General features: G+C 37.8%; 1 protein-coding gene across 5 annotated transcripts in view; it reads right to left on the reverse strand.

The window, feature by feature from the left end:
- The window catches only part of LOC150104071 (F-box only protein 3-like), a 345412-nt gene that overhangs the window by 246057 nt on the left and 82348 nt on the right, over positions 1–17007 (reverse strand). For all 5 annotated transcript variants that reach the window (XM_090396738.1, XM_090396742.1, XM_090396741.1 and 2 more), the window contains 2 exons: positions 11554–11668; positions 5013–5094 (listed from right to left, as the gene is read on the reverse strand). In XM_090396738.1, coding sequence (XP_090252864.1) covers positions 5013–5094; positions 11554–11668 — 197 coding nt within the window. The remainder of the gene's footprint in view (positions 1–5012; positions 5095–11553; positions 11669–17007) is intronic.

Here is a 17007-nt window from a genome sequence, read left to right on the forward strand (position 1 = left end):
TACATTCACGATTCACTTCCTTCGATGTAGGCAAAGCTGGTCTGCAGGGATCGGTCCACGTGGTTCCGCATATCATCTCAGTCTATGCTGATTATACCGCTGTGCCGAGGCCGATGCTCACGCTGGATCTCTGTCTGACCGCATAGCTGCCTATGGACATCGTCCTTCTCGACTGCACTCAAACTTCCTTCTCCGGGAACAACAAGAACAAGATTAAAAAAAAAAGCCCCAAGTTGGCATTTCCAAGCTCTATATATTCACTGCTGTGATGTTCTCCCCACTACATCATTGTTTTTACCTGGCACCTAATTCTTCTGCATCGCTCCTCTTTGGGTGTCCATGGGAAACTCCCGCATGCCTGTTAGACTTTGTGTACATGACTGCTTCCGGACATGTTTTTAATCTGCTTATCTCTTCTGTAACTTTGATCTAAACTTTGGCATACTAACATTTTTTCACCTATTTTCAACCTCTGTTGTATTCACAAAGACACTTAATATTATAATACATAAGAATTTTTTTTTTTTCATGGATTTTATTGTTATTTTACAATCAATTTCACCTTTACCAATATACAAGTATTTCTCCGAGAGTTTTGATACTAGTTAAATCTGCATGAATTTAGAACAATAAATTTCTCCTTCATTCAAGATTTAACAACAGCAACCCAGACAAGAAGAAGCCCACGGGACTCCTTTTTATATATATAAGGCATCTCTGAAAGGGTGGAAAAAATTATGAAAAAATATAAACTCGTTGCTACTTATAAACAATGCCTATGATACTTAGGTGAAAATTCTACAGTAATAAACCAGCTTTCACTTTTCATATCAGAGTTCTTATATCTCTGAAAATGCATGAGCTCTACTTTTTTCTTTATTCAAATTCCTTATATTGTTCGCTGTTTGTAATTTTGTCTTATGATACATAAAATGAAATATCTGCATAATAAATTTAATTTTTACTGTGGTGGTACACATGTGATTACATAGGTATGGATATTCCACAGGCCTCACTATACAAGGGGAAAAAAAAGAAAGAAAAAAGCATTCCCATTCTTAAATGAAAACCCTTCTGATGTTATAATCAAATATACCACTGACCTTGAGTTCATTCTTGCACATGCTGCTTGAGAAACATGTTTTTGAACAGCTGAATAAATTCTCCTTCATTCATGAAATTTCTCTTCTACAATCAACATTTGGATACAGATCTGGTGGTTCAGCTGAACCACCAGATCTGTAGACTATGTCTGACTTTGCACCAGACACATACAGAGTGATTAAAATTAAAGTATCTCTGTTTAAATCCTTGTGGAGTGCCACCTAGTGATCAAAATGCTATGAAACTTTGTAGGAATACATTCTGCATCATTCGGAAGCGATATCTGAGAAAAAAAAAGTAGTTCAAAATTTCACGACAAGGGATGGCTGTATGATGTAGATGTAGTAATTTTTCTGTGTGTGTGTATGTGTGTGTGGGTGGGTGTGTAAGAAGGAGAAAAACAACACAAGTAAAAATAACACATTTTTGTTCACTTCCATTATGCATTCATGAGCTACTGTTCATTATGCTGCCCTTCCCGGTATGGCATAAACTGCATCCTTTGTACAGTGTTTTCAATGGCAGAACGCCGCTGGTCAGGACTAATATTGCACACATGCTAAGTTAAGTGGTCATTCAGTGCTATAAGTTACCAGGATGATCCGATAAACCTTGTCTTCGAGAAATCCCTAGAGCCAGAGGTCACAAGGGATCAGATCAGGTGAATCAGGTGGCCATGCACCGGGAAACGCATGGCTGATCACTCTGACTTCCATAAAATGTTCTTGTAGAACCTCCTGTATGGATTGACAGATGTGCAAAAGGACTCCATCCTGCATGAAAATGACTGAATCTATGCACGGGTAGTGCTGTAGCTGCAGCACAACAAAATTGTTTATCACATTGTGATACCTCTCAGCAGTATTTGAGCAGGGCACAGGATCCAACTGGTGAATGTCCTCAAAGAAGAATGGTGCAATGATAAACAAAGCTGTAAACCTGCACCAGACTTTGGGTGAATGTAAAGGAATTTGTGGGACTGTGTGCAGGTTTTGCATAGCCCATACCTGGCAATAGGAGTTATTCACAGTTCCGTTCAGGTGAAACTGAGCTTCATCTCCCTACAAAATCATCCATGGCCATGCAGCATCCAAATCCACTTGAGCAAGGAATGTTAAAGTGAATATCAATTGAATTTCAAAGTTCTGTGGGCACAACTCCTGCATCAGAATTATCTTGAATGGGTTGAAATGCAAAATCTTCCATAGAATTTTGCATAAGGCACATCCCTGTGTCTTGATACAGCACATGCACTGCAGGAACCAATGCTGTTATTCATTGCTTGCTCCACAATTGTAGTTGCAACTTCATTCCCTTGTTGTGAACTGATTGGTTGTGACCACTGCCAAGTCTAACTCCCAACGATCTCATTTCTTCATAACCACTAATCATTTGTAGTAGAGCACATGGAGATAGTGAACAGGCGACAAAATTCATGGAGCGCAGCAACAGCATCGCAATTGTTTAGGTAGTACAGCTTCATGAGCAAAGCATGACAGTGTAAGATTAGTGCCATTAGTGTGGATGGCATTAACAACCAGGATGAAGAGAAAACTCCTGTTCCATCTTTTTAACCCTCAAGGCTCTTGCTGCATTTTGTGATATGCAAATTCCATGCATTAAGTGTTTACAATGCCTCTTGGTGACGAATTTTGGAACTACCTTTTATTTCATCTCAGATATCGCTTTTGCATGATGCCCTACATGATCCTGCAAAGTTTTGCAGCAAGCATTTAGATCACTGGATGGCACACCACAAAGCCTTAAACAGGGATATTTTAATTTTGATCACCCTGTATATGTGTTTGTGTCTAGTTCAAAACACACAAGAACACACATTATATATATATATATAATTAAATAACCAAGCTTATAAAATTACTTGGTAACCCTAATATATATATATATATACGAGGGCTGTTCAATAAGTAATAAGACTAATTTTACTGTCGCGAAACCACTCATCACAATATTAATTTCTGTGGAATAAAGAAATGTTGCTGTCTGTATTAACAAAAGAGGTTGATAGATGGCGTATATGGGCTGATGTGCCAGAGTGTCATGTGACTAAATGCAAGCTTGTTTTGGCACGCCTACGAGCTGCAACCAGTCATCGAAATGGAAGCATCATGCGATTAAATTTTGTGTGCATTTGCAAAAATCGGCATCGGACACTTTTAACATGATACGCAAAGCTTTCCACGATGAAGCAATGTCGAGGGCAAGTGTTTTTAAGGAAGGAAGGCAAATTGTGGAAGATCTTGAACATGAGAGAAGACCTTCAACGTCCATCACAGAGACAATGATCAACACAGCAGTGATTATCATCAAGGAGGATCGCAGAATTACAGTATGCCAGCTGCATGTTGTCCTGAATATTTCTGTGGGAAGTGTTCACTCAATCATGGCTGAACATTTGGGACTGAAACGTGTTTGCACCCGATGGATTCCCAAACTCTTGACACCAGAGCAAATGCAGCATCGAGTGGACGTGTGCACAGAATGGAAAGAACGACTGGAACAAGAAGGTAATAACTTCTTAAAATGCATCATTACAGCAGATGAAGCTTGGTTGTATCACTATGACCCTACAACGAAACAACAAAGCAGTGAATGGAAGCATCCGCCTTCGCCTACCCCCAAGAAAGCAAAAACTGTAAAATCGGCTGGTAAAGTTATGACCATAATGTTTTTTTGACTATGAAGGCATTGTTTACCAACACGCTGTAGAACACCCGGGAATACTGTACCATACTATGCGGATGGTTTACGGACAATGGTACAGCACGTCAAAAGGAAGCATCCATTGCTGAAGAATGGCTTCTTATTGCACCACGATAATGCAAGGCCATATATTGCTGGTGGTGTAGTGGACGTTTTGCAGAAGAACAACATAGATATCCTACCACACCCTCCATACAGTCCTGATCTCGCACCGTGCGATTTCTGGCTGTTTCCTCAGCTCAAGAAACCACTAAGAGGCAGCCATTTCGAAAGCAACAAGGCACATGTAAAAGCTGCGGAGGCAGTTTTCAAAAACTCTCAAAAAACGGACTTTCACGTGTGTTTAAGAAGTGGACACAACGTTGGGACAAATGCATCGCGTCTCATCTCACGGTAGTTACTTCGAAAAAGACCATGTAAATGATGACGATTAAAGGTACTCTGTTTTCTGTATAAATATAGTCTTATAACTTATTGAACAGCCTGCGTATATATAAAAAGATGTTAGAGAAAGGGAGTGAAAAATAAAGAGGAATCAGGCTTAAGTAGTTATAAACAAAATCATTATTATTATTATTTGACACCTCCAGGGAGTCCATAGACTCATCAAGGAAGGGCACCTGCTCAACAGCTCAATCCACCAACTATAACTAACCGCAACACACCTACACCAACGTCATCTACTGCTGACCACCACCACTAGTTTTTCCACAGCCTGCAGCCTTTTGGCTGGAGAACACTTACGCTAACCACTCGGCCAGCCAGGCTGGCAATCAGCACTCAGAAGGGAAATGGTGGCTTACATTCATGCTTCCCATCAAACTATAAACAAATTTTAATCAGGATGACTAAAGTAATGAATTATATAATTATATATAAAGTATATAATTATATAATTATGCAAAAAAAAAAAATAGTACTACCTGCAACAACTTTGAATTTACTACTTTTTTAACTACAAAAATATACTTTTTCACTCCATATTAATTTTGTTCATTTTTACATCATGATTAACACTAGCTTTCATTTTCAAGTTATTCATAGTCATGGATAGTGCTATGTTAGCAACGTAGAACAATAACTGTTATTTTCATAATAATTTTAAAACATTTTGAAAGCATAAAGCTTAAATACTGATAATGAAAACAAAGAATTGCTATTACAATAAAATAAAATGTAGTTACCTTATATCCTGCTATAATGGTATTAACATCAAGAAAGCACTCAGAACGGAAATGGTGGCTTACATTCATACTTCCCATCAAACTATAAACAAATTTTAATCAGGATGACTAAAGTAATGAAATTATAAATTCCGTATCGATAAAAGGTAAATGTATAATTATATATATAATACTGAAAAACTGTAGCTTACAATATATATATATATATATATATATATATATATACTAGTTATGATTAGTCAAGAAAAAGAAAGAAGCAAAATTACATCTAAACATCACACTTGTGTCATCTTTATTCTCCCTCCTCTGTTAATTAAAATTGGCTTCAATACGTATCCCTCATTATTACATTATAGATATCTCTTAATTTATAAAAGAATACTTGGCACATACTTGGTAAATGTTGAAAAATAATAAACGAAAAAAATTTAAAACCACTTTTAATGTATTATGTGAGGAATGTATTTCTTCTCCATTAACACTCCAAAGTAGAATGGCAAGGAAGTGGCTCATCAGTATATTTCAAAAAGATTGTTATTGTTGATAAACTGTTGATATCAATGTGTGGCAAATGACAGGAGAAATGGATGATACGAGGGGGTATAAAAACGTTTCGAGACTAGCTTTGTAACACAACCCAATAGATGGCAGCACAAGGCTGCATGCACAATCACGGGGAGCATCGCCCTTCGTAAGTCAGTGTGCCAAAAGACATTCTCCTGTGTACATCGGGAGCTGTGTAACTGGTGCTATTCTGACCACGTCTGTGATTTCATCATGGACAGCAAGTTAGAACAAAGAGTGAACGTGAAATTCTGCGTGAAACCGGACAAATCTGCCACAGAGACATTTGACATGATTTGGTAAGTTTATGGCGATGCTGCAATGAGTCATTCGAGGTGTTTTGAGTGGCATGCACACTTCAAGAGCAGAAGACCATCACTAGAAGACGACGAGATCAGGAAGACTCTCAATGAGCTCAACCCCTGAAAATATCGAAACCATTTGGCAACTTGTGCATGAGGATCATTGGAGAACACTCCACAACACTGCTGCCATTGTTTGTGTCATACAGAACAATCCAGGCAATCCTCATGTGTGATCTGAACATGCGTCATGTTGCTACCAAGTTTTTCCCCAGGCTGCTGACCCAGGAGCAGAAGGAACACCGTGTCGAAGTCTGCCATGAACTCTGTCAGCATGCCGTGGATGACCCGTCCTTCATGTCGATTACTGGTGACAAAACTTGAGTGTACGGGTACGACCTGAGACGAAGCAACAGTCTTCACAGTGGAAGAACCCATCATCTCCATGACCAAAAAAGGTGAGGCAGGTCCACAGCTCGACCAAGTGCATGCTTGTCGTCTTTTTTGACATTTGCGGCATTGTGCATCGAGAATTCATCCCAGGGTCCAGACCATCAATAGCGAGTTCTACTGCCAGGTTTTAAGGCATCTGAGGGAGGACATTTGGCGAAAGCGACCGGATCTGTGGTGCACAAAAAACTGGATGCTCCACAATGACAATACACCCTGTCACCAAGCTCTCCTCACACGTGAGTTTCTTGCTGGAAACAACATGATCTCACTTCTGCACCCACCCTACTCACCCGATTTGGCTCCTGCGGACTTCGCCCTCTTCCCGAAGATGAAGATCCAGCTCAAAGGTTGCTGTTTTAACACCATTGCGGAGATCCAGCGCGAATCACAGAAGCACCTTCTGCGATTCACACTGGAGATTCCTCTCTTCCACCTACTTGTTGATCCTTACACTGAATCCTTGTTGTTTAATATATTCCTAAATGATTTAAATTCAAATATTATGAATATTATTGAATAATACTTCACAACCATAAACAAATTGTGAACACATCTCATAAAATGACTATAATGAGATGTGTTTAAGTTGTATGCACATCTAGGTTAATCAGTCCACTTCTGATAATCTTAAAAAGCATTCGAATTTGGATAACTGGTGGAGCTCAGGTTCTTTCCGCCCTATATTAACTTTCACCTCATGGTTGAAGGTTGGTTAGCTTATGGTTTATTGGTGCAAGGACAGCAGAGGTCCCATTACACAAGGTAATAAAAAAATAAATAGCTAAAGAAGTAAATACCACATTATGTACAAGGAAACAATTTCAAACAAAATTGAGCGATGTTGCATCTAAACATAAATTGCATTTCTGATCAAATGCATTTGTATAAATCAATTCTTTGTAAAACATTAAAAATATCATGCAGTATTTCCATGTCTGACAAGATCTGTGCTCAGCAAGATTAGTAAAACTGTATTCCTCTCTCAAGTCAAGTGCTGGCACTCAAATAGAACTTTGGAATATGGTAAGTCAACAAATTATATCAACAAATCCAAGAAACATCTATGGGCAATCCTATTTCTCTTGCTATTGCCAGCGTCTTCATTCAACACTTTGAACAATGTATTTTTGATAACATTTCACTCAGACCTACACACTGGTACAGATTTGTGGATGATATATTTGCAATATGGAATGGCTCTTACTCTAAGTTACAGCAGTTTTCTTTCCAAATTAAATGCACACTTCATCGCAAGGATCCACTTCATCTTAGAAGAAGGTAGTAAATAACCAATTACCTTTTTACATCTTCTAATTCTTCGTCAACCAAATGGTAGTCTATATTTCTCAGTTTTTGGAAGACAAATACAGGCCATTATATCCATGTTGAATCTCATCACCATCCTAGTCAATGGGTTGTAACTATTAAGACTTTAGTACATTGTACTCATTCATTATATTCTTCAGATGAACTTTTACAGAAAGAATTACAACATATTAATTCCGCCTTTTTATCTAATGGTTTTAAGGATTCTTTCATCAAAAAAGCTTTTAACAGTCATGTTATTTCTAACTCTTCCAGTACAGAAGAAATAACTCACATTTCTATCTCTATGTAGATGGCATTACTGAATGCATAGCAAAGTTTTAAAACCAGTAAATATTTTTATTGCCTTTCACCTCATCAGAAATATCTCCACCTTTCTCCCTTCTAAGGACAAGCTTCCACCTCTCAGTTATCCAGGCATCTACCAGACTCCTTGCTCTTGTGGGTTAACTTATATTGGACAAATCAGTATTTATAAAGACTTGTGATCTAGAAGAACAGAAGCGTTTATAAATACCATGATCCTAAACATTCTGGACTTGGGGAGCATGGTATTGATACTAAGCATACAGTTTACTGGAATAAGATAAGAATCCTTCATAAAAGTCATTTCCTCATAGAATATCTTTATAAAGAAAGATGCGAAGCTTTCACTTTCCTAACTCAAACTGTAGTTGTTTTTTGACCAAATGACTTGTTTGTCCCAAGTATGTCATTCACATTGAACCTGGTACACACCAAGTTCAATGAGAAAGAGAGAGAGGGATCTGTTTATATTTTGTGGAGTAGTAAGTAACCTGGAGGAGATTTTGCTGATATGGAAGAATTAAGGACTAAACCATACCTTCTCAAGATCTATGCAAGTGGATCCAGATGCCTGCTATGTAGGATTCTCCACACTGGTTCAGGATTCTTATTAATAGGCTTGTTAAGAGTCCAGGATGCAGTAGACATGAAGTATTTCTGTAATATGATGCTTTGAATGGTGTCCAGTTCTTACTGGAGATCCTCATAATTGGAGCAGATAACATGGATAAGAAAAGAGATAGCAAAGATTTGATGTTGTATAAGTATTCTAGATGGAGAGGAGGAGGAGGACGATGTCGAGAAAGGCCAATTTTTCATTTCTTTTTCCATGATGAAGTTGATGCATAGGTGTAGGCTGTTGATTTTGGTTAAGAGATGCTTCTGATTCTTGTGAGATGGCAAACACATCATCCAGATAGCATACGGAAAAAAAGGTTGAGGTTTTACTGAGTCTTTAGGGAGTCTTCAAGATAATCTAAATAGAATTGTATAGTGCAGGGGACTGCCATTCTCCCTTATTTGGATAAAGGATTACAACAAAAATAATTTGTCTAGTATAATTTACTTTCTAACAAATGAAAAAAACTTTCTACACCACAATTCTTATTAATTTCCTGGTCATGATTACTATAGTCATTCATCACTGTGTGTCCAAACTCTCACACCCACATTCTCAAAGAGCAGCAATTTCTCCAAGATCATTTTTCCTTAATGATAAAATGACTCAAATGTAACCCGAGTACATATCCTTCTACTCACCAAAAACATTGGATATTCATCTACTGCACATCTCTGTACATATCACTTACAGTGATAGTCTTCATAGTGTGATAACATTGCAGTAAAAAATCATGCTTTTTCTTTTTTTTGCTTCTCCCAACAACTTTTAAGTCATTTGTCCCAATTAACATAATCCTCCACATGTTCTCATGCTAGCAACTCAGTGACATCACAAATCTCTGCACCAGATAGCAATAACTGTGATCATTCACCCATCTTATACACACCCCTAATCCATGTATATCACTTTCTCAACAATCCCTCTCTCTCTTCCTTTTTTTTTCTTGTTTCTTCTTCTCTTGCATTTCAACTTTCTTACTTTTACTCTCATAATGCTTTACCAATTTCACTCTAACTTCTAGTTCATATTCCATTCTATTTCTCCTTAACCATTTGTATACAAACACACACACACACACTTGTATAATGGACTGTCTGTAATATATAATGAAAGAACAACCAATGTTTCCTTTGGTTTCGTTCTCCTTTCCAAACATATTCTGATGGGAGCAAAACCGAAAGAAACTTTGGTTGTTCTCTCATTGTATATTATAGTCCATTATACAAAAATGCTGCTCTAGACTGCATCCCCTCCATTCCAACAACCAAGCAGAACAACTTGCTATAGTTCATTCACTTACATATCTCCGGGAATTAGAACTTAAAAACTGTCATCAAAAGATAATGACAATTTACAGCGATAGTAGAAGCACTATAGACGGCATAAAAAAATCAGAACAACTGTTTAGCATTAACAGAACAGACAAGAAATCTAGTGTGGAATCTCACTATAGAGGGATGGGATATCAAGTTCTGCTGGGTGAGGGTGCATACTGGGGTAGCAGGAAACGAGAGAGAGAGAGAGAGAGAGAGAGAGAGAGAGAGAGAGAGTGGATCAGTTTGCTAAGCTATAAACGAACAGTTAGAAACAAGTTACCAAAAGTACTCAAAATCTGCTATAAAAACACTTGCAGAAGAAATAAGTCTAAACTTGTGGGAAGAAGAATGGAAAGCATCTAAAAATGGATCAACAATAAATGAATTTTTGCCAAGTATCAGAAGCAGACTACGGCTGAAAATACATGCCATTGCTCTAGGTTTAACTACGCTATTGACAGGACATGGAAAATTAAGGCACTACCTACACAGATTCTATATCCTGGAATACTGGAACAGGATTCCAGGATACAGAATCATATAGAATCGCCATCATGCATTTTTTTTCCTACACCTTTAACAGACTGCCGATCACTTATTTGATGACTGCCAGCTACTGGACTCCATCTGGATGCTCCTAATACAATACATCTTCACTTCTGGAGATAAGTGGCCAGTGTCAAAACAGAGACTTATCTGAAAGTATCACTCAGAATTATTTAATTTTCCCAATAAGATCAACTTCCAGTCAATTTAATGTAACATAAATTACTGATAATGTTTGAATTATATAGTGCAAATATATGTAGATAAAAATATAAATGTAAATATGAATATCGATACAAAAATATAAATATAAATGTTAATTAGCACTAAGAAGCTACATGTAATATGTGCATTGTATGCAATGGAGCATGTAGGAAATAAATTACCTCCTGGTGGGGTTACTATTGGGAAGAAAATGCAAAACACACAGCACTGTTGTGTGTGTGTGTGTGTTTTGCCATAAGACCTATAACACAACAGGTCTTATGGCATATTGTGTGTGCAGACAATATAAACATCTGAAATGCTCAAAGCCTTGAAATTTTGTGCATCACTTCAATCATACATTTCTTCTTATATATATATATATTACCATTCACGTGTCTCCTTTCTTGCACTTTCTTACTTTTTGATTTGTGCACCTCCATGCTCATCTTCTTTCGTTCGCACACATCAATATCTGCCACTTCTCGTTCTTATTCAAACTCTGACTCACATACAATATCTCTCATCATTCACCAATCATTCCATACACAAACAACTTTTGACATTCTTCTCACCTTTATATCATAAAATCTCTTTCTCTCTCTCATAAAACAATTGTGGTTTTCACTTCTTGGAAATTAATAGTTTTAGAATACAAGAAAAATGAATGCTTGTTTTGGGAGAGGAAAAAAAAAACTTGTGATTGCTTCTAATAAATACTAATACTTTTCAAGAGACCAGGGTAAAGATTATTTTCTCAAATTTCCTATATAGCAAAGTTGTAATATAATGAATTGTTTCTTTATACATGCCACTTTTCTCTAGAACATTACTACAGCTCATCAGTGCATATATCATCACAAAATTTTTGCAAGCTCAAAATATTTTAATTTTTAACTCACCCTGAAGCAGTTAATCTCTGACCATTACGAATGCGGTAAGAACAACGCAAATCATCAGGAAATTTTGCACCCACCACAGATTCAGCTTCATCTAATTCTTGTTCACTTGCACCCTCTATAACCAAAAAGAAAAAACTCTCTTCAAATGATATTCATGAATACTTTTGGTTTGTATAATTAATTCAATCTCACATACCAACCTATACTGCATCAGTGTCATCTGTAGGGAAATGATTAAGGGGAAAGAAAGAACCTTGAAAAGGTGGAGAGTGCAGAAAAGTGTGTGTGTGTGGAAGTAAGTAGTTTAAATGGATGTTGAATAATGGAATAATTATAGTACTTAGTTCAGCACCCACAAAATATCCAGAGAAAAGGTGTAAAGCAGAAAAAGGATTGGCTTATTTTGCAGATAGAATGATGAATTTCCTAGGTTAGTTTTTTGATTCAGTATAGTATCTGTTATGTATAGGGTGGACATAATTAAAGAGGAGGTGTTCAGTGCCCTGTAGCAAAAAATATATTGGACAAAATTCAACCAAATTATATGAGTACACTCTGGAAGACGGGACTTTGATTTACAGAAGATAAAAAATAATACATAATTCTGTCAACCAGGGGATATTTGGCACTATAAGCACATGGTTTGGGATTAATTAAACAGTAATGGCTTGAAGAGACACAACAAAGCAATTTTCGAGTTCGTATAACTTACAGATGTGGTTCAATATGTCCTCCTTTCAGATGTTCTAAGAATTGCATTCTATGAATGACATTTTCTACAGTGCAACACAACAGATCAGCATCGATTTGCCTTACATGCTACATTATTCTGTCAGTTAACACTATCTGAATGATAGTGTTAACTGACACAATTGCCATTTTTGGCTGTGAATAACCCTTGTGTTCTATCAGACTCCCCCCCTCCCATTTACACTCACCGAAAGCCACAGTGTGATGTGGTTTCACTGCATCATTTATTATCGGTCTGTACTTTTTTGAAGAACTTCACCAACAGGACTAGTGACTTGTACTGTCTCTGCTGTTAGGTATCGAGAGATGCAGTATGTGGCTGATGATGCAAAGATAGGAAGAGTAATCAGGAATGCTGCTGATATGCATTCCATTCTGCAAGTACTGCTAATAATGCAGTACTTGCAGAATGATTTGAATAGGCTGGAACTGTAGACATGGGAAAATGGATGTCAGTTCAGTGTCAGTAAATGTCAAGTAGATATCTGATGTCATATTATATTGATGGGATTATGCTAGAAGAAACTGATGAGGCTAGGAATCTTGGAGTGCTAGTAGATAGGAAGTTGAAGTTCAGGGGCCAGGTAGCAAAGATTGCAAATACAACTCAAAAGAAAATTGCAATGCTGAAACAAACATTCACACATAAAAACAAGGATGTCATTTTGCCTCATTACAAGGCTTTGATAAGACCTCACTTGGACTATTGTGCACAGGTCAGATCTCCTGGTTTCCGTTGTGATTCTGACACACCGGAGAGAGAGTTAAAAATAATATCAGGAGTGTGGAATACTGATTATGAAGACAGATTGAGAATTTGTAAACTGCAGACAGTAGCAAACAGGAGAAAGAGGAGGTGATATGATTGAGGCTTACAAACTTCTGAAAGGGTCATACAGGATTTCAACTGATAGAATTTTTCAATACTCGGAGGGTGGGAAAAGGACAAGAGGACGTCCTCGGAAGCTAAGAAGGGGGTGAGGGCTACATTTTTCTCTCACAAGGCGGTGCATAGTTGGAATGGATTGTCATTGGATGTTGTGTGTGTGTGCAAGCAGGGTGAATGAATTCAAGAATAAGAATGATAGCTGGTTCCTGTAGTATATGGCTCGATGAGTCCCTGACTCTCTGGAGGCCTCTCTTAATAATAAGAATAATATAAATGAAATGGTAAAGAATGGAAGAAAAATATAAAATCAGCATTTAAACTGGATTGTGCAAGTATACTTAATACCTCTTTTGTTTGCAGATGGCCAGATAATCAGAGCAAGAAGTGAAGATGAACTACAAAGATCAATATACTCCATTCGGTATGATAAATATGTTGTCAGTTGAATGAACCTCCCACAATAAGTCTGTCAACTCCATGGAGGGTGTAATAATAATAATAATAATAATATAGGTGTTAAAAAAATTTGGAATGCAAATATCAACAGACAAAACAAAAATCATGTCTTTTCAAGGACCATCTCCAGTGAGAAGTAAAATAATAATTATTATTATTATTGTTATGTGACACCTCCAGGGAGTCCAAAGACTCATCGAGGGAGAGTGTCCAATAGCATCGATGATTGAAAATAAAATTTTAGAACAAATTAACTGCTTCAAAGTTAAAGATACCAAAAAAAATTATATACTTGGTTTAATCCTTTATCCAAGTGTAAGCAAACAAAGTTTGCACCTGAAGTATTTTCAGGACTGGTGCAACTCGTATATAGAGGCGAATGACTTCACGTCACTTTCCTTAATATCCCATAATGCAAAGCACATATCCTTACGGTATGTATAATAGAAACTATGCATTATGGGAAGGGTCACTACCCAGACTGATTTCGACTTTTATTGAGGTCTGATCAGTGGAAACCAAACCCAGAGGTGATACTAAGGTTGAAGTAATGCCAAAATCATTTTTTCATATATGAGTAGTCAAAAGGAGTCACACCTTATTATTAAAATACTCTGGATTAGAGAGATTTGTTGGAAGTTTTTTCCACTTGTTTATATTATAAGTTATAATATAAACAAGGAATGTCTCGCTCGGGAAATCGAAGAGATTGCAAGGCGAAACAGAGTAGGAGTGAGAGAGAGTTATGGGAATGATAGAAGAAGAGAGAATAGAAACAGTAGATGACAGGGAATGAGAGAGAGAGGGGTATGGGAATGATAGAAGAGGAGAGAATGGAAACAGTCAGAGAGAGGGAATGAGAAGAATGCGAGAGCGTACTGAAACCAGAGATAGAGTGATGCCAGGACAGCAGGTAAGTAGGGGAACACAGAGTGAAAGAGTTAGAGGAGAGAAAGAGAGAGATACAAGTGAGCAATCATGGAAGAGTGGTAAGAGCTGTGATGTATGGAGACTCTATGATCCGTGGTGGGAAAGATAGGATGCCAGAGGAGTGTTTGCCTGGAGGAATGATAGAAAGTGTGGCTATGGCAATTAAGAGGGGTGAAAGGATGGATGAGATGATTGTGGGCACGAATGACTTGAGAGGCATTGTAAATCAGGTGGCGAGATATCTGAGATTCTTGCTTGAGGTTGTACAAAAGAAAACACAGAGAGGAAAGATTGCGTGTGATGCCCAGGTATGATAGTGATGAGCTGAGCAGAAGCAGTAATAATAAATAGCATAATAGCCAGAATGTGTCAGAAGAGAGGACTGAAATATGTGAATGCTTGGAGGGCATTTGAGGACAGAAAGGAACTGTATGAGAGAGACAACTTGCATTTGAATGAGGAAGGACGTAGGCATCTGGAGAGATTGCTGTTTTCTGAACGAGTCAGGGTGTCAATGAAAGGAAACTAGAATTCCCAGGGTAGCCTTTTATGAGAATGGGTGCTTGGGGGGGAAGTGGGATGACATCAGATAACACTGAGTCCAGTGAGGGTCTGGAAGAGATAATGAGAGGTATAGAAGCAGTGACATTTTTATGCTTTATACTAATGGCAGGAGTATCTGGAATAAAGGAGATGAATTGATGGCAATGATAGTATCAACCTGGCCAAAGATTATAGGGATATCTGAGAGGTGGTTGACGGAAGATATAAAAACAGGAATAGAAGTAGCAGGGTAAAGCATTTTTTGGCATGATAGGAAGGGAAAACACAGTGGTGGAGTACTGTTTATGATAAGTGATGACGTATTGTAAACACTGTGTTGCTATTTATAAAGCCTGCTTGGTTACTGCGCCTTTCAGATACCGTTATTCTAATTAGCAGTGCATGCTCTCTCTCTAACTTTCTTTTTGTATAAAGAAATAAACTTTCTCTTTTCAATATTAAATGACTAAACAATATATTTACTCTATTACTTGTCTGCTTAAGAAAACCAAATTGCCGAGACTAACTAGCTATGGCAAGTTATCTTGCAATTAATATTCCAGTTAACAACAAATCAGAGAACTCTCTTACAGATATTTCTTATTACTATTTCTTATCAGTCCATCTATGACATATCTCCTAGATTACAAAAAGAATGTGCATTAAAGGTTAGATTAAAGTCTGTTTCTCTGGGTTAGTATGCTTCTGATTCTCCGCCGACTGCCTCTGGCTTTCTTCGGTAACAGCGCGCCTCTCCTGCTTCAGTAACTGGACCTCGCTTCTGCTCTCTAGGCAGCTGGATCTCGCCTCCCCCTCTGTGAGCAACTGGACCTCACCTCTCCTTCTGTCAGCAACTGGACCTCACCTCTCCTTCTGTCAGCAACTGGACCTCGCCTCCTCTCGACTGCCTCTGGTTCTCTGCCGGAAACTGCCCATGATGTTCGGCTCAGTCCTCTTTTATTTTTTCCTTCTCAGGACTTTGCACCAAGGGTTGTAAACCCCAAAGAAATTGGCAGTTCTTCTTGATCCTTTTATTAAGGCCAACCCGTTCTTTCTTCTACTCCATGCGCTCTTTTTTCTTTGTCTTGTCGGGAAACTTTTCTGAAACTAGTGGACCTCTTTGATACTAGCTTTGAAGGTGTTCATGCGCAGAGCTTACAAACAACTTTCTCACACACTTAATTGTAAACAACTTTCTTGTGCTCTTATACATAGCTATTATACATTATACAAAGTTCTGATGGCAAAGCATTGGCTTTGTTTTTGACATTCTAGGAACTTTAATTAAAACGTTTGATACAATCAATTCCCATAGGGTTATTTACATTAATAAAATACATAGAGACATACAAAGTAATTTTTGTAACAGTTCTCATGAGACCTGACCTCTGTAAAAATTGATGTAAAGCGCTTTGGTAATTTTAAGCTACATCGAGTTTTATAGTATGTCCTCTAAGAATAAAGGCTTTGGAAGGCAGTGACACTAATGGTTTTGAAAGCATATGGTGTGAGGTAGAGGTAAGCAAGACAGAATATTTAGTGGGGTGTTGCTACAAGCCAAGGAGCACAGAGTGTGGGAAGCAGGAGATGTTTAGGCAGTTTAGCTTGGCAAGTGCAAGAAGAATGATTGTTATGGTCGATTTTAACCGCAGAAGTATAATCTGGGAAGAGGAAAATACATGTAGTAATAAGGGAATGGAATTTCTAGAATTCTTGACAGGCAAATGTATCAGGCAACATGTAATAGAGGGAACAAAAGGTTCAAGAGTTTTGGATTTGGTCAGAGCATCAGAAGAGCTGATAATAACTGAGATGACATCTCTTCCCCCCCCCCCCAGTTGGAGAGAGTGACCATGTGGTTTTGACTTGGAAGATAAATAGCCATG

This window comes from Typopeltis vanoorti, chromosome 8 (genome assembly GCF_054136105.1).
Source record: "Typopeltis vanoorti isolate ZY-2024b chromosome 8, IOZ_Tvanoo_1.0, whole genome shotgun sequence".
Lineage (NCBI taxonomy): Eukaryota > Metazoa > Arthropoda > Arachnida > Uropygi > Thelyphonidae > Typopeltis > Typopeltis vanoorti.